This window comes from Dendrobates tinctorius, unplaced genomic scaffold, assembly GCF_039654945.1.
Source record: "Dendrobates tinctorius isolate UK_male_01 unplaced genomic scaffold, ASM3965494v1 ptg000011l, whole genome shotgun sequence".
In the NCBI taxonomy this organism is placed as follows: Eukaryota; Metazoa; Chordata; class Amphibia; order Anura; family Dendrobatidae; genus Dendrobates; species Dendrobates tinctorius.
Genome location: NW_027361679.1, coordinates 36217178 through 36244346, shown reverse-complemented (window position 1 = coordinate 36244346; position 27169 = coordinate 36217178). Strand labels below are relative to the sequence as shown.

General features: G+C 41.9%; 1 protein-coding gene and 1 long non-coding RNA gene across 2 annotated transcripts; one reads left to right on the top strand and one right to left on the bottom strand.

Annotated features, from left to right (window-relative positions):
* Positions 1-18201: 18201 nt before the first annotated feature.
* Positions 18202-21364, bottom strand: LOC141101685 (permeability factor 2-like). The gene is made up of 4 exons (XM_073590961.1): positions 21231-21364; positions 20971-21103; positions 20012-20107; positions 18202-18952 (listed from the first exon to the last, which is right to left on the bottom strand). Exons 1-4 carry the CDS (start codon positions 21292-21294, stop codon positions 18922-18924), a joined length of 324 nt encoding a protein of 107 aa, XP_073447062.1. The 5' UTR covers positions 21295-21364; the 3' UTR covers positions 18202-18921.
* LOC141101692 (uncharacterized) lies at positions 21225-24791 on the top strand. The gene is made up of 3 exons (XR_012235009.1): positions 21225-21416; positions 23779-24037; positions 24200-24791. It is a non-coding gene; the product is annotated as an uncharacterized lncRNA (long non-coding RNA).
* Positions 24792-27169: the final 2378 nt, after the last annotated feature.

The following is a 27169-nucleotide window of genomic DNA, read 5'->3' as shown; positions in this document are numbered from 1 at the left end:
AGCAGGCAAAACGCATCTGCAAATCATGGCGTATCTCACCTGAGCTCCGGAGTTCAGCCCGACCTGCCGTGGACCTGCAGGACTGAACTACAAGAGCCGAGGAATCAGCCGGCGATGGCAGTTCAGTCCGTGCATGCCACAGACAGGCGAGGCTGAACTCCAGGGCAGCATCCAGGACAGGTATGGCCAGTACAATGCTGCATATTTGGAATTAGTGTTGGCTGGTCCGATCACTGAAGATCGTAATTTATTACGATTTTCAGGCTGATCCTTATTTTAAATTACGATCCGATTTGTAGCCAGATCATGATGATGATCTGAATTAGAAATCGGAATCCTCCGTAATCTGAAAACACTGTCCGGGCATACACTCCCGAACAGTGTGCGCATATATATATATATATATATATATATATCTACATCTAGCTCTGGAGATTGGATCTGAATTAATTCCAATCTTTCGGTATGATCAGCCCGATCTGATCCTATCTTTCCAGTGATCGGCCAACACTAGTTGGAATCAGTAGGCCTCACTACATTATATTACCCTCAAAGTTTCCCTTGAAGGCAAAAATCACATAGTATTTTATATCAGCACCTTATAGTGTAGCATTTTTCACATTTGTGCAAAATAAACTTTGCAATAATCATGCATAATGGAATTGTTTTAATACAATGTTAAATGGTTAAGTAGCTTACCAGAGTCATGCAGAAGGAACTGCTGCTGGACACCATCAATACTGATCTCCTGGAACTCGAGGGGGATAACAAGTTGATCAAGGGTTTGAGGTAACCTTGGGATATTGCCAAGTTGCCTTGCTAATCGTATTGTCCTCTTCAGTGATGCTTTCCTTGGGAGAAGTGCTGCAACATTAGAATGGGCTCCTGAAACGACGTCTGTGAGAATCTGTTGTGGTGTCTCCTGTGTTGTCCTTGCCCTGGTGAGTGCCTCATTGCCAAGTCGGATTGCTTCAGGTCTTGCAGCTTGTGCTGCGTGATTGTGAAGATTGACTACTTTCACAACTTCGCCAAATTCTTCATTGTCCAAACACGTCCCTTGCAAGTTGACCGTTTTTCACATACCCAGATGGAATGGACATCATCAGCGGTTCGTTTGGAAAATAAGTAATTGTGATTCTCATGGAACAACTTCCTCCTTCCACATTTGGACAGAACTGAATTCATAGTTGTAGAAAGTGAATTGCTGTGGAAGCTGACTGATTTTTTGTGGCAGTACACTTCTCTCTCTGTGGAGATTTCAGACACTGCTATATTCTGATGTACAGATGGAATAAAAGCTAGTCTAATGTAACTTGCAGGACATGTGACCATGCTACTTGTTACATCTGCAACAAAACTTGCAACAAAGCAGGTCAGTGCTGGGTCAGGTAAAAGTTCAAAATTGTTTAGATTTTAGGCCTCTTGCACACTGTAATTTTAGAGTGGTTTCACACTTGTGTTTGTGGCCGCCAGAGGTCGATCCGCTCTGGATCTGACATCCAGCTGACCCCAGGGCAATGCTGGCTGAATGCTGGCATTCCACTTGCATTGCCCATAGAAGTGAATGGCTGGGTTCCGCGATCTGCAGATGCCCGTTCGCTTTCGTAATGCCGCATTCCGCTATCAGTGTCAGAACAAAAAGAAGAGCATTTTCTTCTTTTCGTTCCGCTGCAGGTTAGCGGAATGCGGCATTACAGAAGCGAACGGGCGGCCTGTAGTGCATATGTAGCGGAAGTGTGAAAGCACCCTTATACTGCCACTGTTTTAGAACTCCAAAGCACGTGCTTTACTGGCATTTTTCAGAGCGCTTTTGTGAGCGCTCTCGGTAATGACCCATAAGATACAGGCTATTGATGAACGCTAAGTGCTCAAAAATAGCTCCTGTAATAAAATAAAAAGAGCTGGCCGAAACAACACCTCGCTTTTCTAGCCATTGACTTATCTACTATATAATTGTCTAAGGGTCACTTTCGTCTTTCTGTCTGTAACGTTTTATTCGTATATTCATTGGTCGCGGCGTCTGTCTGTCATGTAAATCCAAGTCGCTGATTGGTCGTGGCAAAACGCCCACGACCAATCAGCGACGGTCACAGTCTGCCATAAAAATGGCCGCTGCTTCACTGCCCTGCACTCACCGCTGACCGCTCACACAGGGTTAATGCCAGCATTAACGGTTCGCGGTGTACCGCACTCCGTTAACGCTGCTATTAACCCTGTGTGACCAACTTTTCGCTATTGATGGTGCCTATGCAGCATCAATAGTGTAAAGATGTAATGTTAAAAATAATAATGATAAAAAAAAAGTTATTCTCACCCCCTCCAATGTCGCGCTGTCCTCCGCGCCTCTCTCCAATGCACACCATCCAGGACCTGCGATGATGTCACGGTCATGTGACCGCGACATCATCGCAGGTCCTACGCTCAGACCGGAAGCCACCGCCAGCACTGCAGAGAGGCGCGAGGACTTCAGGGCCCGTGGCTGAGGTGAGTATATCTTTATTATTTTTTTTTAAACACGAATATAGTGCCCACATTCCTAGACTACGTGGACAGTGCAATATACTACGTGACCAGTGCAATATACTACGTTGGCTGGCCAATATACTATGTACGCTGTGTAATTTACTATGTGCGCTGTGCAATTTACTACGTGGACTGTGCAATTTACTACGTGCGCTGTCCAAAATACTATGTCGGCTGTCCTATATACTACGTGGCCTGTACAATGTACTATGTGGACTGTCCAATATACTACATAACCTGTGCAACATACCACGTGGCTGTGCCTTCTAGAATACCCGATACATTAGAATCGGGCCACCATGTAGTATATTCAAAATTGGCAATCTTCTTAGCGATTTTCCAGTGCTTAGCACTTGGGAAAGTGGCTACTGTGAAAGCGGTCTTAGGGCTAAAACACAAGGCCAAAATTCCCTGCCTAATTTGGGGCCGAAACATCTGGGGGCAAAAAGCAGGGGGCGAAACATCCGGGGGCGAACTGCTGTGGGCGAACTGCTGGGGACGAAACATCCGGGGGCGAAATGCTGGGGGCAAAACATCTGGGGGCGAACTGCTGGGGATGAAACATCCGGGGGCGAACTGCTGGGGGTGAAACATCCGGGGGCGAACTGCTGGGGGTGAAACATCCGGGGGCGAACTGCTGGGGGCGAAACATCCGGGGGCGAACTGCTGGGGGCGAAACATCCGGGGGCGAACTGCTGGGGGCGAAACATCTGGGGGCAAACTGCTGGGGGCGAAACATCCGGGTACAAACTGCTGGGGGCGAACTGCTGGGGACGAAACATCTGGGGGTGAACTGCTGGGGGCGAACTGCTGGGGGCGAAACATCCGGGGGCGAACTGCTGGGGGCGAAACATCCGGGGGCGAACTGCTGGGGGCGAAACATCCGGGGGCGAAACATCCGGGGCGAAACATCCGGGGGCGAACTGCTGGGGGCGAAACATCCGGGGGCGAAACATCCGGGGGCGAAACATCCGGGGGCGAACTGCTGGGGGCGAAACATCCGGGGGCGAAACATCCGGGGGCGAACTGCTGGGGGCGAAAAGTGCGGGGGCGAAATGTGAGGGGGCGAAACAACCTGGGGGCGAAATGCTGGGGGCGAAATATTCGGGGGCGAAGTGTACCTGGGGGCGAACTGCTGGGGGCGAAAAGTGCGGGGGCGAAATGTGAGGGGGCGAAACAACCTGGGGGCGAAATGCTGGGGGCGAAATATTAGGGGGCGAAGTGTACCTGGGGGCGAACTGCTGGGGGCGAACTGCTGGGGGCGAACTGCTGGGGGCGAAACTTCCTAAAACCCTGCACATGATTTTCTAACAATTAAATATTGTGTTCTTTTTTTTTAAAAAACAAACAAACCTTTGTCGCTGATACATTTTTCCAGTATTCTTATGTTTTCACAATAACCAGGGCTATACTCACATTTACTTCCTGGTGTACTTGCAAGTAGAGACATGTATATTTGGGAAGGTGAGTTCCCACAGACATTATGACAACTTTGGTCATGTGTTAATATGCCCTTACATTGTGCATGCACATTAATTTATTTTCTCACTTCAGACTTCAGTTTTTTTATTATGACAACTTTGTGCAACTTTCCACTACACTGTTACACAGCCAGTTATTCATTGCCTTTTGGCTACAAATGACTAATCTAATGGAATCTATACATGATGAATAATATTTCGGAGCAAATATTATTTATTTATTATTTAAATAGCATTAACTTATTCAGAATTGCTTTATGTTTCAGATGGCATATAGACAAAGACACTCACTAAAAAGTAACAAGTGGAGTTGGCGCCCTGTTTGCAAGAGCTTACAAACTATGAGGAAATAGGTATTGCACAAGTGTTAAAATCTTGTATTAGAGTCTTAATATTTGCTGATAAATCAAATTGTATCCATGTAAATGATTAGTATATCAGTGTATGTCACTAAATGATGAAAACCTTTAACTCTTTAGCACAAATGGATGTAAGAGTCAGGGCCCTACTGGCCATCAGATGAATCTGGCAAATGCCAGATGGGTCTGTCCGGCCATGGGGCATATCAGCCTGGAAACATATTAATAGTATTGGTGTCCCTTCTCTGCCAATTATTTTAAAAAAAGGAAGGCTGCTTCCGGTCTGCAGTGTGTTGAAGGGTAGTGTCATGCAGGGGATGTTGAGTGGTGCAATGCAGTGATGTCTTTGCACTGTCCAATGTCTTCTGTGCCAGCTTACAGAAGACCTAGAAGAGGACACAGGCTACGTTAGACGCATTGGGAGCCAAGATTAGGTACAATCTTTTTTCTTAAATTATTATTATGGGGCCTATGAGTTGGAAGCTTAGGTTGTGCTGGAATAGGGGGGCCTGTGGGAGGTCATTACATAATGTATGCAAGGGGCTGTGCTTGCGACATTCCACACACCAGCTCACAAATGAATTAAAAGAGGAGACAGGCTGCGATGGACGCATTGGGAGTCAAGATTGGGTGAGTATAATTTTCCTCCTGGAAAAGACTCTTCAGCAAGATTTGAAACTCTTTACCAACACCACAGAGTGGCCAGCATGTAAAAGTGCCCATAAAAGGCAGTAGGGGGTCCAAATATCCCCCCCAAAAGAGGTCGAGGGGATTAGCATAGAGTAGACATGCTCAACCTTTTCTGGTCTGAGGGCCATATTGTCATACTGAATCACTCCCAAGACCTGTTCTAAAACTTAAAAGGGTATTACCATCTGAGAGATTTCTGGCATAGCAAAATTATATTCCTTAAAGGGAATCTGTCACCAGGTTTTTGCTACCTCATCTGAGAGCAGCATAATGTAGGGAGAGAGACCCGGTTTCCAGCAATGTATTACTTAGATTACTGGGTGCAGCAGTTGTGACACAGAGCTATTCGGATCCAGGTAAACATTTGTATCTATTTCTTTTGCCTACTTCACTTACAACTTATACTTCATATTATTTACACATTTCTATGAGTTTTTTTGGCAATTTCTATGGCTCTTAATCATATGCTGAACACTATATGAGATCTGCAGTAGGTGTTTGCTATCCGCAATCCCATAGACTGCACTCTTTGTGGGCGTCTTCTGTTATGCTAAGTTAGCAATGTTGATATTGCCTTTCACATTCATGCACTTCAGTCTTTGTGCTTGAGGATACCAACCTTATGAGATCCCAAAGGAATAATCACTATAGGCAACTTTATCACAGTTTTTGCTGTCACACTAAAGGATTATATGAGTGTATAGAATCTACCTCAGTCCTTCTATTATTGACATTCAATAAAATGTATTGGCATTAAGCACTTTAATATTCTATATAGCAATGAGATTCTATTGGACTGTTAAACTCTTGTTTGTCTCATTTGTTTAGCTGCATGTAAATATTCTTTTTGATTTTGATATAGAAATGTTTACCATACAGCAAATATTATTAGAACGAGTCCCTTATTCCTCCTTTTTCTTGAACCTTTTTAAATTTTAATCTTGTACTTAATTTTATTACTTAACTAGCTGAAGAGCCCGGCGCTGCCTGGGCATAGTAACTAACTATGGTTAGTTATAACAAATTATAATGATTACATCTATATATATAAAGCTGAGTGTAGAGCCCCGACCACTCCGCATAGCCCCATTCACTATAATATCCCACATCATCCCGTCAGCCAGAGCCACCGGACTACTACCACTAATATCCCACATCATCCCGTCACACCCTCCGGACTACTACCCCTATTATCCCACATCATCCCGTCAGCCAGAGCCATTAGACTACTACCTCTAATATCCCACATGATCCCGTCAGCCAGAGCCACCAGACTACTCCCCCTAATATCCCACATCATCCCATCAGCCAGAGCCACCAGACTACTACCCCTAATATCCCACATCGTCCCATCAGCCTGGGGTCAGAACCAGAATTCTGAGTAGAACGGTCATAACTTCCATACTGGGGATCCCTTTAAGAGAGGCCTGGCATCAGAACCAGAGTGCTGAGTGGATTTGCCCTGACTTGCATACCAATGATCCCTTTAATAGAACCCTGGGGTCAGAATCAGGGCGCTGAGGGATTTACCCTAACTTCCATACAGGAGATCCCTTTAAGAGAGCCTGGGGTCAGTACCAGAGCATTTGAAGGCAATTGCCCTGACTTCCATACCAGGGATCCCTTTAAGAGGGGCCTGGGATCAGAACCAAAGCACTGGATGGATTTGCCCTGACTTCCATACCGGAGATCTCTTTAAGAAAGGCCTGGGGTCAGTAACAATGTGCAGAGTGGATTTGCCCTCACTTCCATACCAATGATCCCTTTAAGAGACCCTGGGATCAGAGCCACAGAGCTGAGTGGAACGATCCTAACTTCCATACCGATAATCCCTTTAAGCACAGGATGGATTTGCTCTGACTTCCATACCAATGATCCCTTTAAGAGGGAAGATGTGCGTATAGGATAGAGGATGTGTGATGGGGATATGGGCACGGGAGGGGGGATTCATTTCTGTCATGTGTTCTCTTTGTTCTGTCTAGTGCTCCTTTCTGGGGGGCAGACAATGGCTGGAAGCTTAAGTTCCCAGGGATGCTAGATTTCTCCCACCATGTCAGTGTCTGCTGAGGTGTTGTCAAGTGGGAAAACTTGCTCATAGCAACCAATCACAGCTCAGCTTCCTTTAACCAGCTCTGGTGTAATGAGAGATGCTTAGTGATTGGTTGCAAGGAAAACTGTTGCTCATAGCAACCAATCACAGCTCAGGTTCTTTTGAACAGCTCTGGTGAAATGAAAGATGCTTTTTGATTGGTTGGTGATACACACACACATTCAGTTTTATATATATATAGATGAATAAAATAAAAATATAAAAAATATTTTACATTTTTTTGTATTTCAATTCAGCCACTCTTTTTGCCCCAATGGCTATATAGTCACCTTGCCTTGGAATATTTTTGGTGATGTTAGTTTGTCCTCAGATTCCTTAGGAAAAACCTGCTGACAGATTCCCTTTAAATTTCTCATAGATAGGATGCTAAAAAGTAGAAATGTTGTGTACGGGAAGAATTGGGGATTCCTTTTCACCAGGTAAGACTCCAGAGAGAAGGCCAAAGGTGCATGGTGGCTCTACATCACAAACTCTATTGCCATACACTACTACGGAAAAAGACACATATATTGCGAGCCACTTCTAACTCATATAGACATTCACTTTAAATGCTGCTGTCAGAGAATGAGAGTGGCATTTAATGGGTTAATAGCCAATAGGCAGAGCTCCACTCACGGCAGTTAGAGGCAGGTGAAGGATGAACAACACAGCCATCATCTACCGGGAATGGGTCAGGCACAACTTCTGAGTCCTCTCCATTAATTCTCTACCGACGAGTGCCGTACTTGTACAGTGCTACTTGTTAAGGTGTAAAAGCCAATATAGTAGTCAAAGTCAAGTCTGAGCTATAGCCTTTACTAGCTTGTAAGAGATAATTCATTGGCTGTTTTGCTGGAAAGGATATATCTGATGGTGCTTGATGAGGAAAGTTTTAGGCTATGTGCACACGTGCGGAATAGCCGCAGAAATTCCGCAACTCCCTGCAGCGGGAAATATGCAAGAAATCCGCATGCATAATTCCAGTGAAAAACTTGCGTTTTGCAAGCATAGCTTGCAGAATACTAGCGTTTTCCAAGCGATCTGTAGCATCGCTAGGAAAACTGATTGACAGGTTGGTCACACTCGTCAAACATAGTGTTTGACAAGTGTGACCAACTTTTTACTATTGAGGCTGCCTATGCAGCATCAATAGTAAAACATAGGATGTTAAAAATAATAAAAAAATAAAAAATCGTGATATTATCACCTTCTGGCGTCCCCTGCAGCATTACCAGGCATCAACGATGCTCCCACCAAGTCCCGTTCCCAGCGATGCCTTGTGACAATGACCCCAGATGACGTAGCATCTCGTAAGACCACTACGTCATCACAGGTCATTGTCGCAAGGCATCGCTGGGAACGGGAATTGGCGGGAGCATCGCTGAGGCCTGGTAACGCTGCGGGGGACGCCGGAATGTGAGAATATCTCGATTTTTTGTTTTAATTCTGTTTTTAACAGGGATATGGTACCCAGGGCCTGGAGGACAGTCTCCTCTCCTCCAGACCCAGGGTACCATCCGCACATTTTCCGCTTACTTTGTGCATTGTGGGCATAGCCACATGCGGAAACTAAGCGGAACAATGCATTTCTATGTGTGTGGAATTCCCGCGATTCCGCAAAAAGAATGCGCTTGCTGCGTATTTTTCCGCAATGCGATTCCGCCACGGAAAAATATGCAGCATTAGCACAGCATGTGCGGAATTACATTGAATTAAATGGGTTGCTTATTTTATGCGTTTTTGCAGCAAAAAAACTCGGCAAAAATGCATAAAATCCACGGGAATTCCACACGTGTGCGCATAGCCTTAAAGCGGTGATGCCAAGTCAAGAGTGCAGAAACCAAAAATGATAAATGCATTGCGGAAACTTTTGAGATTTTGGGATAAAAAGAGTTGGCTGTGTTGGGAGAAGAAGTCTTTTAATCTGATAAATTGTAGAAAAATATTATTAAACATGTGGGAGTATGGACTTTTTCTCTAGAATACAATCATTACAGAAGGAGGTTCCTGCTTGTTATTTTAATTGCTTTCTATCATTTCTCATAGATAAACCAATGTATTTGTGCAGTTGCCAAGCTGTGTGGGTTTATGAAACACTTCCCTGTGGAAAAGCTTGTCTTGAGTAACCTAATTATAGGTTGTCTGTACATGACAAAGCTAACCCGATGAATCACATCTACTAATGCACGTGCGCATGGCTAATATTCAACCTTATGAAAGGAAATAGCATTAAAAAATAAGAACACAATAGAATAGCTGACAGTTTGCCCCAATACCCCCAGTGTTTCAGTCACCTGTTAAATCCTTGTTCCAAAATTGCAAAATCGCCTTTTGGTAACTCACATTAATTTATGAAGTTGTATAATTGTATAAACCACTGCAGCCGGACACAATTGGCCTTTAGGTAACGCGAGAAAAACATAGTAACAGTTCACGTGTTGTCATTTTGCTTGATAAAAGACCAAAAATGAGGCCAAGACATCATGACTGTTTTTGCTATTTTATAATCATCTAATAAATGCTTTGGTTGCCTTATTCTTTACCTTTTTTGTCACCCAATGGGTAGGTTTACCGGAACGTATAAACATTGGGTAGATTTTCTTCCAGAACTTTTTTTCTCACTTGTCATCCGTGTGCTTTCTGCTTGTAAGGAGATGGCGGGGACCCTCATGTACCTTCTCTCTACTTATTGTTGCTCACCTGTGTCACATGCGACACCTTGATGTTTTATTAATGTTTTGCTATTGGTGCACTGTAATGTATTTGTCATGTACTGTAATGTGATGTGTTGTGCTTTAGCTTAGGGATAGATTAGTAAGTAGTGCAGGACCATAAGGGGAGTAGAATAGAGGGGACAATTAAAGATAGAGAATAGGATAGATGAGTGTTGATTAGATACAGGTAGCATAGGGGTTAGGCAGATGAGAGGAGACACACAGCAGAGCAGCACAGAGCAGGGAGGTATAGGAAAGGCACTTCCTGACTAGAGGCAGACACCGGGTACCTTCCCCAAGGGCAGGATGTGTGAGTAAAGTATTATAGGTCGTGGGGATAGAGCTGTTTCAGTAAGGGGCCCTAGGCTGAGAATCGTGCAGGTGGTCACCAGCTTATACAGAACCGTTCCAAGGAAGGATCCGAAGCTAGCAGCTGGGATTAGGAGGCAGCTGAGTCGGCCAGCCCATTACCCTATAACTCACAACCTGACCAGGGAAACGGCAGGAAGCTGGTGGGCCTGGAGCACGAATGGGACAAAGATTGTCCAGAAGAGGGACATGGATTGTCCAAGGAAACAGGTGGGACACGGATTGTCCAGGGATATAGTTGAGCTTGCTAGGAAAGGGAAGCTGATGCAGAAGATAGAGTCTGTCCGGATGACAGGGAAAGATAAGAAGATGTCTCTGTGTTTAACTTGTGCTGCTTGTGTGAGGAATGCAGATAAGAAGCTGTCTCTGTGTTTTACTTGTGTTGCCTGTGGTGAATACGCTGCAGTTTAGTAAATTTAAGCTGTTGGAAAAAGTGATTTGCGGAGCTCATGAATGCGGAGCCGACATGGCAGCAGCTGAGGGGAATCTGACAGAGCCTGTCAGTGAGCTGTGGTGCATGTTGCACATGCAGTAAAAGGAACTTTATTTATCTTTTCATTTACAGGGTGCCGGGGTGCTCACTGACTGTTGCTTAGTGAACTCACCCACAACTACCACCCCGTGCCACCTTGTTACATGCTTACAAACCGTTTTTCACAGCAGCAGCTATAAATCATTTACAAGATCATTTACAGTTTTCTATGTAACAGCAAGGTATTGTATCTGTAAAAATTGGATGCTATATTGTGGCTCCATATGGCATCCATTTTTTTACACACCCATAGACTTGAATTGGTGAGTCTCATCCGATTTACAGAAGAAACTAGTGCATGCTGGGATTTTCTCACACAAAGATTCAGTCAGTGAAAAAAATCAGTCATCTGCACGGCCCCATTGAATAACATTTAAAATACAGCGAGCCCTCAAGGGGAGGCTAAGCTAAATGCATAGACAACACCATGGGCTATGTGCGCACATTGCGGATTTGCCTGCGGAAATTTCTGAGAGGATTCTGCCTCTCTTGGCAGAAAACGCAGTTGAAATTCTGCATGGATTTGACACGTTTTTGATGCGGATTTTCATGCGGAATTGTATGCGGATTTGTAAGCTAGATAAAGATATATTATTTTAAAAAAAGAACTGTGATACCATTCCCTTGTTCAACCTCTCCTTTTTAATTCTCCATTTAAGACCATAATATCATTACATGCCATGTTCAAATATAATGTTTACACACACAAAACAAATATAAGTGAATATTATATAGCTACAGGGTGGGCCATTTATATGGATACACCTAAATAAAATGGAAATGGTTGGTGACCCAGATCGGTGCGCTGAATTTGGAGAATGGGCAAAACAAAAATTGGAACAGTACCCTTAGTTTACACAGAACATTATGTTCAGTGATGAGGCAAACTTTTTTGGGTGGGCCATTTATATGGGTACACCTAAATAAAATGGGAATGGTGACAGTTTTCTTGCATAGGGTGACTTGCATTGGAATCGGCTGCAATGATCCGGGTACTGCATTCACTAGACATCAACACAATTTCTATCCGCTCCTCACGTGTTAACCTCTGCGACATTTCAATGTCTGTAAACAAAGAGAAACTTGTAAATAACTCATGAAAGAATAAAGTTACATTAAAACCAAGCACACCATTGTTTTTCTTGTGAAATTCTCAATAAGTTTGATGTGTCACATGACCCTCTTCCCATTAAAAAAATAAAGTTGGATCCAAAACGGCAGACTTCAAAATGGCCGCCATGGTCACCACCCATCTCCAAAAGTTTTCCCCCTCCCATTTACTAATGAGCTACAAACAGGAAGTTGATATTACCAACCATTCCCATTTTATTTAGGTATATCCATATACATGGCCCACCCTGTATACTGTATATCTATATACAGTATATAAAAATGAGCGTATGTGTGTGTGTGTGTATATCGGCCACGCCCACTCCACATAGCAACCAATCACTAAGTATCTTTCATTTCACCACAGCTGTTTAAAAGAAGCTGAGCTGCGATTGGTTGCTATGAGCAACAGTTTTCCTCGTAGACAGTTTCTATAGTGTTATCGTTCTTCTGTAATGCTGGAAATAACACAATTTATTACCGTGCCGACACAGACTGCAGGTGGAGCCCAGTATCAAACAGGATAGGATTAGATACACGGCTCAGCAGACAGTATCAAACAGGATAGGATTAGATACACAGCTCAGCAGACAGTATCACACAGGATAGGATTAGATACATGTTTCAGCAGTCAGTATCACACACGATAGGATTAGATACATGGCTCAGCAGACAGTATCACACAGGACAGGATTAGATACACAGCTCAGCAGACTGTATCACACAGGAGAGGATTAGATATACGGCTCAGCAGACTGTATCACACAGGATAGGATTAGATACACAGCTCAGCAACAGGATGTGCCAAAGGAGAGGACGTTTTCCTTCCAAAAATTCCACTCATTCTGATTTGCCTTTTGATTTTAAACGCCTCCAGTTTCCATTTTCACTGGCATTTGCAATGTCCATTAACAAGGCTCAGGGACAGTCCTTGAAAGTAGTAGGGATCAATTTGCAATCTCATGGTCAACTTTACGTGGCCTGTTCAAGACTTGGAACTGCCAAAAATCTGTTCATCTTTGCACCAAAAGGCTAAACCAAAAATGTTGTTTATCAAAAGGCTCTTGAATGAGTTGAAAATAAAATACTATCAATACTTGGGTAATCGTTTAGTTAATTTGTGTTGCAAATCTGTAGTGTTGTATATGTGATGTGAAATGTTTTTATGTGCAATATAATCATTATAATTTGTTATAACTAACCACAGTTAGTTACTATGCCCGGGCAACGCCGGGCTCTTCAGCTAATTATATATATACGTATATATACAGTTGTGGCCAAAAGTATTGACACCCCTGCAATTTTGTCAGATAAAACTCAGTTTCTTCCTGAAAATGATTGCAATCATAAATTCTTTGGTATTATTATCTTCATTTAATTTGTCTTAAATGAAAAAACACAAAAGAGAATGAAGCAAAAAGCAAAACATTGATCATTTCACACAAAACTCCAAAAATGGGCCAGACAAAAGTATTGGCACCCTCAGCCTAATACTTGGTTGCACAACCTTTAGCCAAAATAACTGCGACCAACCGCTTCCGGTGACCATCGATGAGTTTCTTACACTGCTCTGCTGGAATTCTAGACCATTCTTCTTTGGCAAACTGCTCCAGGTCCCTGATATTAGAAGGATGCCTTCTCCAAACTGCCATTTTTTAGATCTCTCCACAGGTTTTCTATGGGATTCAGGGCTGGACTCATTGCTGGCCACCTTAGAAGTCTCCAGTGCTTTCTCTCAAACCATTTTCTAGTGCTTTTTAAAGTGTGTTTTGGGTCATTGTCCTGCTGGAAGACCCATGACCTCTGAGGGAGACCCAGCTTTCTCACACTGGGCCCTACATTATGCTGCAAAATTTGGTGGTAGTCTTCAGACTTCATAATGCCATGCACACGGTCAAGCAGTCCAGGGCCAGAGGCAGCAAAGCAACCCCAAAACATCAGGGAACCTCCGCCATGTTTGACAGTAGGGACCGTGTTTTTTCTTTGAATGCCTCTTTTTTCTCCTGTAAACTCTATGTTGATGCCTTTGCCCAAAAAGCTCTACTTTTGTCTCATCTGACCAGAGAACATTCTTCCAAAACGTTTTAGGCTTTTTCAGGTAAGTTTTGGCAAACTCCAGCCTGGCTTTTTTATGTCTCGGGGTAAGAAGTGGGGTCTTCCTGGGTCTCCTACCATACGGTCCCTTTTCATTCAGACGCCGACGGATAGTACGGGTTGACACTCTTATACCCTTGGACTGCAGGGCAGCTTGAACTTGTTTGGATGTTAGTCGAGGTTCTTTATCCAACATCCGCACAATCTTGCGCTGAAATCTCTTGTCGATTTTTCTTTTCCGTCCACATCTAGGGAGGTTAGCCACAGTGCCATGGGCTTTAAACTTCTTGATGACACTGTGCACGGTAGACACAGGAACATTCAGGTCTTTGGAGATGGACTTGTTGTTAGGAGTCAGATTTCTGCCCTGGCTATGCAGAGATCTGGACCCTTACATCCTGCAGTGTCCTGCTATCCGTCCACTGCAGGAGAGATTGCAGAAGAGATTGCTTTTCAGCAACTCTCTCCGGAGGCTAAGTCCTTCACTCCATACTCTGAGCATGATCCTGGGACAACCTCCCATTGGAGCTCAGGAGTCAGGTGCTCAGGTCCTGCTCCTGATTCCATTGGTCCAGCTCAGGGTTATGGAGACTTCTGGAAGGTTCCGTATGCTATAAAAAGTGCGCATGGCTGTTTCGCCATGCGCTAGTATTTTCATGCTGCTGCTGTGTGTATGGTAATGGATGCTTGAACTGGTGGATGACTTATTATGAAACCCCTTCCCTCTAATATTACGTTTGTGTGAGTGATTGGGCAGCTGCCATTAGCAGTGCTAGCGCCAGCGCGCTCCAGCCATACCTTTTGCAGCAGCTAAGCGTCCTGCATTGCGCCAGCGTTTTTGCAGCGCCTTGTTTGCAGCTCTGTTCACGCCGCGCTGCAGATGCAGCTTATTTCTGCGTCCGCGGTTGCGACGCCAGCACACTTGTTACCACGGTAGGTGTCGGACGTAGTGACATTCTAACTACTCCGGTTTTTGCCTACCGCATGTGTGCCGCTGAGTTCCTGTGTTACTAACAGGCTCAGCGTTACTTTTCTATTTAAGTTGCAGGTGCTGTTAATTACACAATTTAGAGAAGCATCACATGATTTTTCGAACAGTGCCAATACTTTTGTCCACCCTCTTTTTTATGTTTGGTGTGGAATTATATCCAATTTGGCTTTAGGACAATTCTTTTTGTGTTTTTTCATTTAAGACAAACTAAATGAAGATAATAATAACAAAGAATTTGTGTTTGCAATAATTTTCAGGAAGAAACTGAGTATTATCTGACAAAATTGCAGGGGTGTCAATACTTTTGGCCACAACTGTATATATATATATATATATATATATATATATATATATATATACACTGTATATATAATTTATCTATATATATACATATATATGTATGTATGTAATACCAAGCCCAAGGTTTAGTAATGAGCAGGTGTCAGCCAGATACCCTCATTAATAAAATGGTACATAAAGAATTTAATAAAGATACACACACACGCACACAAAATCTGCGTGAAACGCAATATCAATTTATTTTTAAAAAAAATTGCGTGGGCTCCCGCATAATTTTCATAACCAGCAGAGGGTAAGCCGATGGCTGAGGGCTGATGTTAATATTCTGGGAAGGAGTCAATGGCCATAAAGGTTCCCAGGTTATTAATATCAGCTCACAGCTGTTTGCTTAGCCTTTACTGGCTATTTTACAGAGGAACCCCAGAAAAAATTTACGCAGGGTCCCGCTATAAAATCGAACCAGCAAAGGTTAGTCAGACAGCTATGGGCTGATATTAATAGCCTAGGAAGGGGCCATGTATATTGGCATCCCCAGGCTAAAAACATCAGCTCTCAGCTGCCTCAGAAATGGTGCATCTTATAGATGCCCCAATTCTGGCAATTAGCCTTGCTCTTCCCATTTGCCCTGTAGCGGTGGCAAGTGGGGCAATATTTGTGGGGTTGATGTCACCTTTGCATTGTCCGGTGACATCAAGCCTATGGCTTAATAATGGAGAGGCATCTATAAGACACCTATCCATTAGTAGTCCTATAGTTATATGGTAAATAAAGACACAGCCAGAATAAAGTCCTTTATTTGAAATTATCACAGACTCCTTTATTGAATCTTAGTTAACCATACTTACTGAACGCCTAATTCCTGACTCCCTCATCTGCTGCGACAAAAAGAAAATAATAAACCAACATATAATTCTCCTTGTCTGATGTAGTCCATTTACCGAGTGTTCCACGATGATCTCATGAGTAGAACAGTCACACCAGGAGATGTGACTGCTCTACCTGGCCTCCGGTAATACATTGACAGGAGGTAATCCCTCCCATAGTGTACCACTGCACTGCCATGAGAGTTCACTGGAGTTCATTAGATCCAGTTCTTTCACTTAAGGCACTACCGCTGTGTGAGAACTTTCCCACGCAGCGGTGCCTTAAGTAACAGCAGCGGAGCTGATCAGCTGATACACTGCAGGAGCGATTATCTCCTGTCAGTGTATCGCCAGAGGCTGGGTAAAGCGGTCACATCATCTGATGTGACTGTTCTACACGTGAGATCGCCATGGGACAATCTGGATTACCTGGACTGCGGCGGACAGGGAGTCTATGTTGGTTTATTATTTTACATTATTTCTAGGAGACGAGGGCATCAGGGATTTGGTGTGAGGTGAGTTTAATGGGTTTTTATTTTTATGTGAATATATGTGTAATTTTTAATTTTAGCCAGATGGGAGCAGTAGTCTCATTGGCCCACGCCTGCTTTTTTACCGCAGGTCACCGCTGCGGGTCACAGTCAGCTGCGTAATCATGCTGACATCTGCCAGCATGATCCCGCAGCGCTGTGACTGAAAGTACTGGTGGTAGCATTACCGCACACACAAGCAAACACCTGCACACACACCGACACATGCACAGACACACGCAGACACCCACACTCACACACACAGAGTCACCCTCAGACAGACATGCACATATTCTCCGCTCACACATCGTCTCCGCCCACACACTCTTCCTCCTTCTGACATAATTTCCTTTTCCTTTTCTGCAGCGTTTTTGCCAGAACATTTGCATTTGCCAGCACATCTGTATTGCAGCTTGTTTCTTGTGGGACAAGATGATATTTTCAACGGTACCATATTTATCTATAGCTGTCTTTTTTATTGTGTTTTTGTTCGGAGCTATGATGATAAAGCATTGCTTTGCCTTGTTCTTTATTTTTTACTATGGTGTTCACTAAAGGGGTTAACTAGTGGGCCAGTTTTATAGGGCAGGTCGTTGCAGATTTTCGATACCAAATATGTGTACTTTTATTGTTTATATATATATTTTTTCATACAAATATTTATTTATAGATAGAATATCTTTTGATTATTTATTATTATTTTTGATATTTTTTTAAAATATTTTTACAATTATTTAAAAAAAATGTACTTTTTTTAAAAAACTTTTTTACTTTGTTCCAATATGGAACTATCATTTTTTGCAGGCTGATCACTTCTACAGCATGGGGATGCAGCAGCATCCCCATGCTGTGCAAACTGTCAGCTCTGCACTGACACAGAAACTTGCTGATCATGCACTGCGCATGATCAGCATGTTTCCTAGCTCTAGTGACCCAGATGATATCATGATGACATTGGGTCACCATGGCAACAATCGAGACCCCATGTCACGCTGCGGGGTCTCCGATCCAAAAGCAGAGGGGCTGTCAGCCTTCTGCTGGCTGCCGGAATGCTGCGATCCATTTTGATCACAGCATTTAGTAAGCTAAAATGCCGGGAGTGGTGTGTGACCACTCCTGGCACTTAGTGCCGGTGGTCCAGAATCAGGGACATATTATTACGTCAAATGTCAGAAAGGGGTTAAAAAAGGACTTTAGCATTTTCTTTGACTTGTTTTCTTTTAGTAATGCATAATTACCCAGCTCAAGATGAGGCGATTTACCGCTGTTCCAGACCAGACAGATTTTTGGGCTTTTTCGTACATGTGGTTTAAAGATCTCTAAATTGTATTTTTTGTTCCGATATTCAAGTAATGTTTATGTAATTTTTCCTGATACAGAGAAATAATAAGACTTTTAATGTCTACAGACCTGTTTGTTAATAATGTCTTTTTAAATATACTGCGAATTGTTATTGCTTATATGCAAAAGAGAATACTAGTTTTCCTTTTGGTGTGTTATTTTGAAGCAGAGTTCACAATAAATCTTAGACTACATTTTTAAATAAAAAATATTTTATTAACCAAATATTCTGTCTTATTAAATAAAAATCAGGTAAAATATAAATCACGTAAAAATAAATAAATTATAGTATTTAAAATAATTATTCGATTCAGCGTGAAAGTAAATAATTACAAATTACAGTGGATTAGGCAGATCAATGTATACAAAAGTACAAAAATTTTTTTTACATGTACCAACATTTACATTAAATTCCTTACTGCTACATAAATGCAATTTCGAAATATTTTATAAATTCTCTACTACAAAAATAGCAGAGCACAAATAATACTGACACCATGTAGCAAATATTAGTACTTCATATTCCTATTACACATGAAATTAAAACATTTCTGTGTCGTAAAATGTACTTTTTGTCAGTTATAACTTGTTTTTTTTTATGCATTTCTTTTGTTCTCTTGATTGATAGTTTTGATAAATGATTTATTTCATGGTATATTATACCAAAGAGGGTGATGTGTATATTGAATTAGGAAAATTATAAGGCTATGTAAGGTCGGATCCTATCATCACATCAAGTTAAACTTTTACAACTTTTTAGAATATGTCTGATGTGGGCAGCTGATTCCATTGTGGTCTTCAGTACATAGTAGAAAATATCCACTTCTGTAGATGTCTTGCTCCAGACCACATTTCCTACATGGATTCTGCTACAGATCGCTTTCATTTCAGCCTTCGCTCCATTCCACGGAGACTTATTGCTTTTCAAGATGATCTTATTTAGTAGATGGTTGATTAGTCTTAGACCTAGATTTACAAAAGAATAATAAGTAATGGTAAATTGTTAGCTCTCAAAAAAAGGTACATGTTGGTCCCATTATTATTATACTGTGAGATTACACATCAATGGCTTCTCCTTAGAAATGAGAGTAATCAAACTTTAGGAACAACGGTTCAACGCCTGGTCCACTCGCCGACAAGATTCAAAGGCATTGTGCCCCACTAGTTTTATTAGGCACAGGGGCAAATACAAGTAGGCACATGTGGCTGACCAGGTACTGAGGTTAGAGGATCTGTCACCAGATTTCATGTTGCAAAGTGAATAAATTAATAAATAAATTGCTTAGAACTGATAATGATGGTGCACTTATTTGGAAAATCCACAACAAAATGGCTGCACTATTAGAACAGTTTCCCATCTCACACATAAAAGGTTTTCTACTTTCAAAAAAGTGGACCGCAAACGATTGGGTACTTGTAAAAAAGAATTCAACACAGAGAGTACTTGCGCTTCTATGGTCCAGCACGAGCTCCCCAACCCTGCTCTGGTTTCTGTGTTTTGGATACGAGCTGCGGCTTTGTTGTCAGAGTGACTTGAGCAGCGTCTGGGATCCGGCACTTGACTATCAATAAGTGTTGTCTGTGTGGCTTTTTTTTACACTAATTGAATTGGAGACTGTATGGAAAACCCCTTTAAAATTAGTATTTTAGGAGTACAGCTAGAGCCAGACTCAAAAAATATTTATCTTTATGTAGAACATGAAAACTTTCCACAAAGATATTTTGGCCATCCTGACACTTTTAAGGATTATTCCCAGAAACCCAAAACACAAGTACAGCACTCGACTTTCTCTAGTAGTCCCGAAGAAAACGAAAAGGAACGGATTCGAGAATGTATAGCGCCGCTCCAATCAAGATGCACCAGCCTCATCAGGTCTATGAGATCCATTTAATAATGTATGTAGTTTGTATCATGAATTCTGGTGACTGATCTGATTTAATATGTGACACGTTCCATATTCTTAGTACGTATTTATATGTTTCAAAACATTTAGGTGATTTCTGTAAAAAAAAATTCATACTTACGAATCAAATTCTCTATCAATTCTCCTCTTGACCCATGCAGCAGTGGGATCCAAACATACCTCCTGGCTAGTTTCTTTACCAGTTTTAATAGTGGCACTGTGGGATGAAAGAGCCGTAAATAAAGGAATAACTGATGTGTGTATATATATATATATGTATATATATATATAATGTATGTATACAGTATATATACAGATATATCTATGATCTATCCCACTTCTACTCATTTCTTTCTTTGGGGAGTTAATGGAGGGCTTTTGCATTTCTTGAAGTGTTTCCTGATATAGTTTTCAAAAAAATTTGAATCATTTTTCAAGAGTTTTTTTCCTAAAGTGTTTTTTTTTTTTGCAGCCTTTTGATTGCACAGTGCTTAGTTTGCAGCAGATTCCATAGGGAGACGCTTCAAACAAAGTGACATGCAGTTTTTTTTTCCACCACGCTCTTTCTGAAGCTGAAAAAAATGCTCAGAAAACTGAACATCTGAAAAATACCTGGTGGGAAAAAAAGAGAGTGCATGCCAACTGTTTGAAGCAACTTCTGTTGGAATCGACTCCAAAGTAAGCACTGTCCAATCAAAGGACTGCAGAAAACGCTTCAGAAAAGAAAAAAAAACTTCCATAACGCTTCAAAAACTCTTCAAAATCGCTTCAAGAAATGGGAAAACTCCTACAACAAACTTCATACAGAAGAAGAGCTTTCTCAAGAAGTTTCCACTAAAAGTCTGGAAAAAAAAAATGTGTGTGCATATGCCCTTATAATGTTGTGGTGTATTTAGACGCTATGGCCAATTCTGCCAATTAGCTTCAGAAATTTTTAATTGTGATATTCTTTGTGTAAATCCCCATTCAGATCCAGAGCAGAAATCCACATAGCCTGACCCTATGGACATCACCTCACTGATTGCCTTGGTGACAAGCTTAATAAATGCAGATCAAAGTAAAACATTAACCGATACTTACATGACCTCTAAATTCTTGCAGTGAGCGCCTTTAAGGATGATTTTAAAGTCCAGGATTTGCTTTGAAGGTATTGGTGTGCGCACAGTTTTCAAACACTGACATCTGAGCTCTCTTGTTGTTCTTATGGACCGTCCTGTAATAATAGGAGACGACAGACAAGAGTTATCATGCAGAATAGAATTAATCCTTCGATAGATAAACTATTATTCATTTTCGGTCATATTCAGGCTGTAAGTTGCTATCACTGAGTCAGATCTTACCTTCTGAAAGCACTAGGTATGTCAGGCAGACAGCCAGGAACAGGATAGTCACGCTTGTCCTCATGATTAGGGATGGTCTGCCTTCCTAAGGAGCTGTGGTTTTTCGTTCTGCTCATAAAACTGCTGCTGAGCTCTTTTATACTGTGGAGACAGTGATTGCACAAGAGGAATTTCCAGACCCTTGGGGTAAGTGGAGTGTCATACCACACATACAATCGCTTTGGGGGATTCCCAACCTAGGGAAACTCAGCAGGCGACACATGTTTGAAAGACACATTCGGTGGTTACTACTTTTCCCCCCCAAAAAAACAAACAGGATGTTTCTTTCTTTTTTATGTTCACCGCACACAATTTAATTGCATATACAACAAATATGAATTCTGTTGTGATTAATAATTTTGCAATCATTTTTCCGATTCCTGTATGCCAGTAGAAATCAATACAATTTTATGCATTTTAAATGCTGCACTGTAGGGTTTTATGTTAATAATGCTTAATCACTTCATAGATGAAAAATTATAAAACTTTGGAAAAGATGTATGAATACTGTCTTAAAGGGAACCTGACTGGATGCATTTGAACCCTAAATTAATGATATGGTTGTATAGTTAGTGTTACCCTGAGTAAATCCGTACCTTTCATCTAGCAATCTGTTTGGCCATTCCTGAGAAATATAGCTTTGAAGTTATATGCAAATTGGATGTAAGTGCTCTGGGTGTGTCAAAGCCTTTCAGCTCTCCGATCCTCACTACATATTCCTGGTGGCAGACTCCTGCCTGTGATTGATATATCAGTCCAGAAGATTGCATCTGCTCATATCTCTTGCCAGCGATATGGAGCTCCACAGTACTATAGACTGGTGCTGGCACACAGATAAGGCACACGGGCAAAGGTTGCATTTACAAGCGATATCGGCAAGAAGAGGCAGATAATGTTGCCTTTATTTATATGTCGACCACATGCAAGAGAAATGTCAGGCATGGAATAAGCAGTGAGGGCTGGAAAGATAAAGGTGCTTTGCTACACCCAGAGCACTTACAGCTAATTTGCATAAAACTTCAAAGTCTGATTTCTCAAGAATAGCTAGGCGATATCTACAAGAAAATTAACAATTTAATCAGACCAACAGCATCTATACAACTATACCATCAGTTTAGAGTAAACTTAAGGCAACCTGTCAGAAGGAATTTCTAGACAAATTAGAATTATACTAGATGCATCAAATCTATATGGGAAATATGACGCGCCTTTAGAAACTTTTGTCAAATCTTATAACACCTCTGGGTTAGATTATTTTAAATGTGCCAATGTGGTGTATCTTAGGCCATGCTCAATTTAAATAAGCAACACAAAAGACCCAGTTGAAATAAATCTTGGCTAGTTTAAACTCATATAGATTAACACTGGGCACAAAAAACGGTTAAATAGATAACCACCGTTTTGCCAGATAGATTACAGCATGAGAGCATTACATAGAATTTAGCTTATAGAAGTGTCCCCATCGCCCCAATGCACGTTTCGTCTCAGTACTTCATCAGGAGGCGAGTTTTGGGGAGGGGGTAGACGCCATATTTAAAGGACAGTAAACCAATCACTTTATCAAGTTTGGGAGGTGTGTATAAATAGTATATACTTCCTGCAATCACAAACAGTATCTCACTACCAATGGTATTGCTCTATTCAGGGAGCGTGTCAGTCATGTGAGTAATCACATGACCGTCATGGATTCAGACTCCCGGAGGAATAGAACCTGTACCTTCGCATGCGCAGCTTCCCAGTGATCACCCTGGGGACGAGCTGACTTGCTGCCCCTGAAGCACAAGCTACTTGTCTGCGCGTTCGTGCCACCAGGTAATCAGCGCATGCGCACATTGGTCTGGAATCCATAAATAGAAAAGATGTGAAGTGGACCCTATTGAAAATAATTATACGGGTTTGACAGACGGTTATAAATGACTTGTACATAAATAAGGAAAGTCCACTTCAATCTTTAGATGTTATTTCAGAGTCCATTGATATACAGTATGAACCCCACTTGCCACCACTACAGGACAAGTGGGAAGAGTGAGGCTAAGAGCCAGAGTTGGTGCATCTTATAGATGTGCCTTTACTGGGGTGGCTGAGAGCTGATATTTTTGTCTGGGGGGTCAATATCCATGGCTAATTCCTAGGCTATTAATATCAGCTCACAGCTGTCTGCCTAGCCTTTGCTGGTTAGATTTTCTAGGGGGACCCTATGTCAATTTTTTTCTGGAATGCCCCTGTAAACTAGCCAGTAAAGGCTAAGCAAACAGCTCTCAGCTGATATTAATAGCCTGGGAACCTTTATGGCTATTGGCTCTTTACCAGAATATTAACATCAGCTGTTGGCTTTCCCTCTACTGGTTATTAAAATTATTCGGGTGCCCATGCAATTTTTTTTCATTTTTTTTCTTTAAAATTAACATTTGCAGTTTGGTTACAGCCTATGTACGTTTGTTCTGTTAACGCTCGTAGATAGGCTAGTGACAATGTTTGTGTGTGTCTTTGTGTTTACTTATTTGCTTAGTAATGAGAGTGTCGGGCTGACACCTTTTTATTGCTAAGCCTAGTGCCAGTGAATTCCTGCTGTAAAAGCTGTTAAAGAACAGAAGGGACCCGGGACCTGTGAAGGGAAAGGTGCCACATCCTGTGGAAACATTATAGCACAAGCCTCCTCAGTATTGCTCACCATCTGGAAGAGCTCCATATTCGCCTGCGCGTCCTGATTGTGTCGTTCGGAGCAGACCCGGTGGTAAGAAACACTGAAACCCCACTGCGACTCAGTAGTAAGTAAACGTGCACACATCACAATTTATTAAGCCTTTAGTTACTTATGTATATTGACTCTACGGGCCATATTTCCCTACCGGAGTCAACGGCCAGAAACCCTAAATTTGTCACTATGTTTTCGTTCTGTTCAGTAACTAAGGATTCTATGTTTCATTTAGGTGCTGACCAAGCACGCAGTGAACTCCAGGAAGGACTTGTGTTTTCCTCTCTTATCTGCTGGAAGAGAAGTTTCTCTGTAGGACAATATAAGGTGGAGCAGTGATTTAGCTCCAGTAGACTTTGTCCACGGCACCTTCGCTGATGTGTGTGTATATATATGTATATATATATTTGGTACATTTTGTAATAATCTCCATATTGTCGAGGACAGATTTTTCCTCTAGTTTCTTGAGTTTTTACTGAGATGGGAGGGGAACATTTGATTGGGAAATAAGAACAGAAATATATATTTTTTTTCTTAAGATTGTGAACCACTGTGCTAGACCTCAGGCGAGCCCATGCTTTGCACTCACTTAATTTAACCAGTTTCTCTCAGAGTATAAAAAGGTAATGTCAGCCGGTTCAGACGGGCACGCCAACAGGTATATTCAAATAGAGAAAATAGCAGAAACAGTTCTCTTAGGTGCCGAGCTGTCCAGCACAGTGGATATAGCCTTCTGGCAAAATGTTTGTTTGATGTGTCTTCTTTGTGCATTTTTCAAGACCAAGTAAGAATATCTTCATTCCTAAGTAAAATAGTTAATGACAGTAGACTGTGTAGAAATTAGTTCTTTTCTTGTCTGTGACTTTGCTGTATCTTGAACAACATCCTCGGAGCATGATTTACATTAATTTAATTATTTTCAACAAATTCAAACAAGAATTTATAGTTTATGAACTTTATTTATTTTCCAATTTCATTACAGTTAGATTTGCTTTGCCAGCATCCCATTACAACAATTGGAATTTTTCCCCTGTACCCCTCCCCCCAAAAAAGCTAAAAACAAAAACACATGTCCTGCATGCTGAATGGAAAAGACGAAAAAGACGTGAGAAAGTATGCAGCTTCAAAAATTCTTCTGGCAACTTTCAATGGATTATGGCTTGATTGTATCATGGCTGTATTGTATCAGTGACAGTGTAAATTGCATCATTAATCATAAAACATGTGCAGACAGATGAAAGAATGTTGAACAATAGCAATGAAATGTCAGATGTGTATAGTACAAGTACAAAGGGATCTGGCCAAACTTGTTTTAATTTTTTTCACTTACTTTCATGATATGAATGATATGTTTGAGATACATTCATGCATGGTTCCGTCTGATGAGATTACCCTGCTATTGACAGATGGGCTTACACAGTTTGATCAAGAGCCCTACCTTTAAATCTTTATTCATTAAATATGTGTATGTAAGGTAACAAGCAGGAAAGCGGGATGCAGTGACGGTACACAGGCAGCAGAGCAAGGGTTAACAAACAGGTTTATTTACAGGGGAATATTCCATACAGGGAGGTAAAGAGTTAAACAGCATAAATGGAAAAGGATGTTGGGAGATAAAGGGTTACAGTGCCTTGCAAAAGTATTCGGCCCCCTGGAACTTTTCAACCTTTTCCCACATATCATGCTTCAAACATTAAGACACCAAATGTAAATTTTTGGTGAAGAATCAACAACAAGTGGGACACAATTGTGAAGTTGAACGAAATTTATTGGTTATTTTAAATTTTTGTGGAAATTCCAAAACTGAAAAGAGGGGCGTGCAATTTTATTCGACCCCTTTACTTTCAGTGCAGCAAACTCACTCAAGAAGTTCATTGTGGATCTCTGAATGATCCAATGTTGTCCTAAATGACTAATGATGATAAATATAATCCACCTGTGTGTAATAAAGTCTCCGTATAAATGCACCTGCTCTGTGATAGTCTCAGGGTTCTGTTTGATGCACAGAGAGCATCATGAAGACCAAGGAAGACAACAGGCAGGTCCGTGATACTGTTGTGGAGAAGTTTCAAGCTGGATTTGGATACAAAATGATTTCCAAAACTTTAAACATCCCAAGGAGCACTGTGCAAGCGATCATATTGAAATTGTAGGAGTATCATACCACTGCAAATCTACCAAAACCCGGCCATCCCTCTAAACTTTCATCTCAGACAAGGAGAAGACTGATCAGAGATGCAGCCAAGAGGCCCATGATCACTCAGGATGAACTGCAGAGATCTACAGCTGAGGTGGGACAGTCTGTCCATAGGACAACAATCAGTCATACACTGCACAAATCTGGCTTTTATGGAAAAGTGGCAAGAAGAAAGCCATTTCTCAAAGATATCCATAAAAAGTGTAATTTAAAGTTTGCAACAAGCCACCTGGGAGACTCACCAAACATGTGGAAGAAGGTGCTCTGGTCAGGTGAAACCAAAATCAAACTTTTTGACAATACCAAATGATATGTTTGTCGTATAGGCATCACAGCTCATCACCCTGAACACACCATCCCCACTGTCAAACATGGTGGTGGCAGCATCATGGTTTGGGCCTGCTTTTCTTCAGCAGGGACAGGGAAGATGGTTAAAATTGATGGGAAGATGGATGGAGCCAAATACAGGACCATTCTTGATGAAAACCTATTTTAGTCTGCAAAAGACCTGAGACTGGGACGGAGATTTGTCTTCCAACAAGACAATGATTCCAAACATAAAGCAAAATCTACAATGGAATGGTTCACAAATAAATGTATCCAGGTGTTAGAATGGCCAAGTCAAAGTCCAGACCTGAATCTAATTGAGAATCTGTGGAAAGAGCTGAAAACTGCTGTTCACAAACAATCTCCATCAAACCTCACAGAGCTCGAGCTGTTTGCCAAGGAAGAATGGGCAAGAATTTCAGTATCTCGATGTACAAAACTGATAGAGACATACCCAGGCCCGGATTGGCAATATAACCAACCGGGCATTTTCCCGCTGGGCCGCTGTCATGTGGGCCGGCGGTGGCAGCGCCCGATCATCTGACCGCTTGCCAGCGGCTGCGGCCACTGTGGCTCCTGCCGCCGGCCCTCTGTGGGCACGGCGGTGATAGTTTCCATGTTCCTCCCACACTGCAGGGAGATAAGCCACCACGCCTCCCCCCACGCACCCCATCCTCGCCG

Coding starts and splice junctions, on each gene's coding strand:
- LOC141101685 (XM_073590961.1), bottom strand. CDS start 21,294: ATGAGGACAAGCGTGACTATCCTGTTCCTGGCTGTCTGCCTGACATAC. Junction 20,108..20,970: donor TGCAAGAATTTAGAGGTCAT/GTAAGTATCGGT, acceptor TTCATCCCACAG/TGCCACTATTAAAACTGGTA. Junction 18,953..20,011: donor ATTGATAGAGAATTTGATTC/GTAAGTATGAAT, acceptor TTGTAAATCTAG/GTCTAAGACTAATCAACCAT.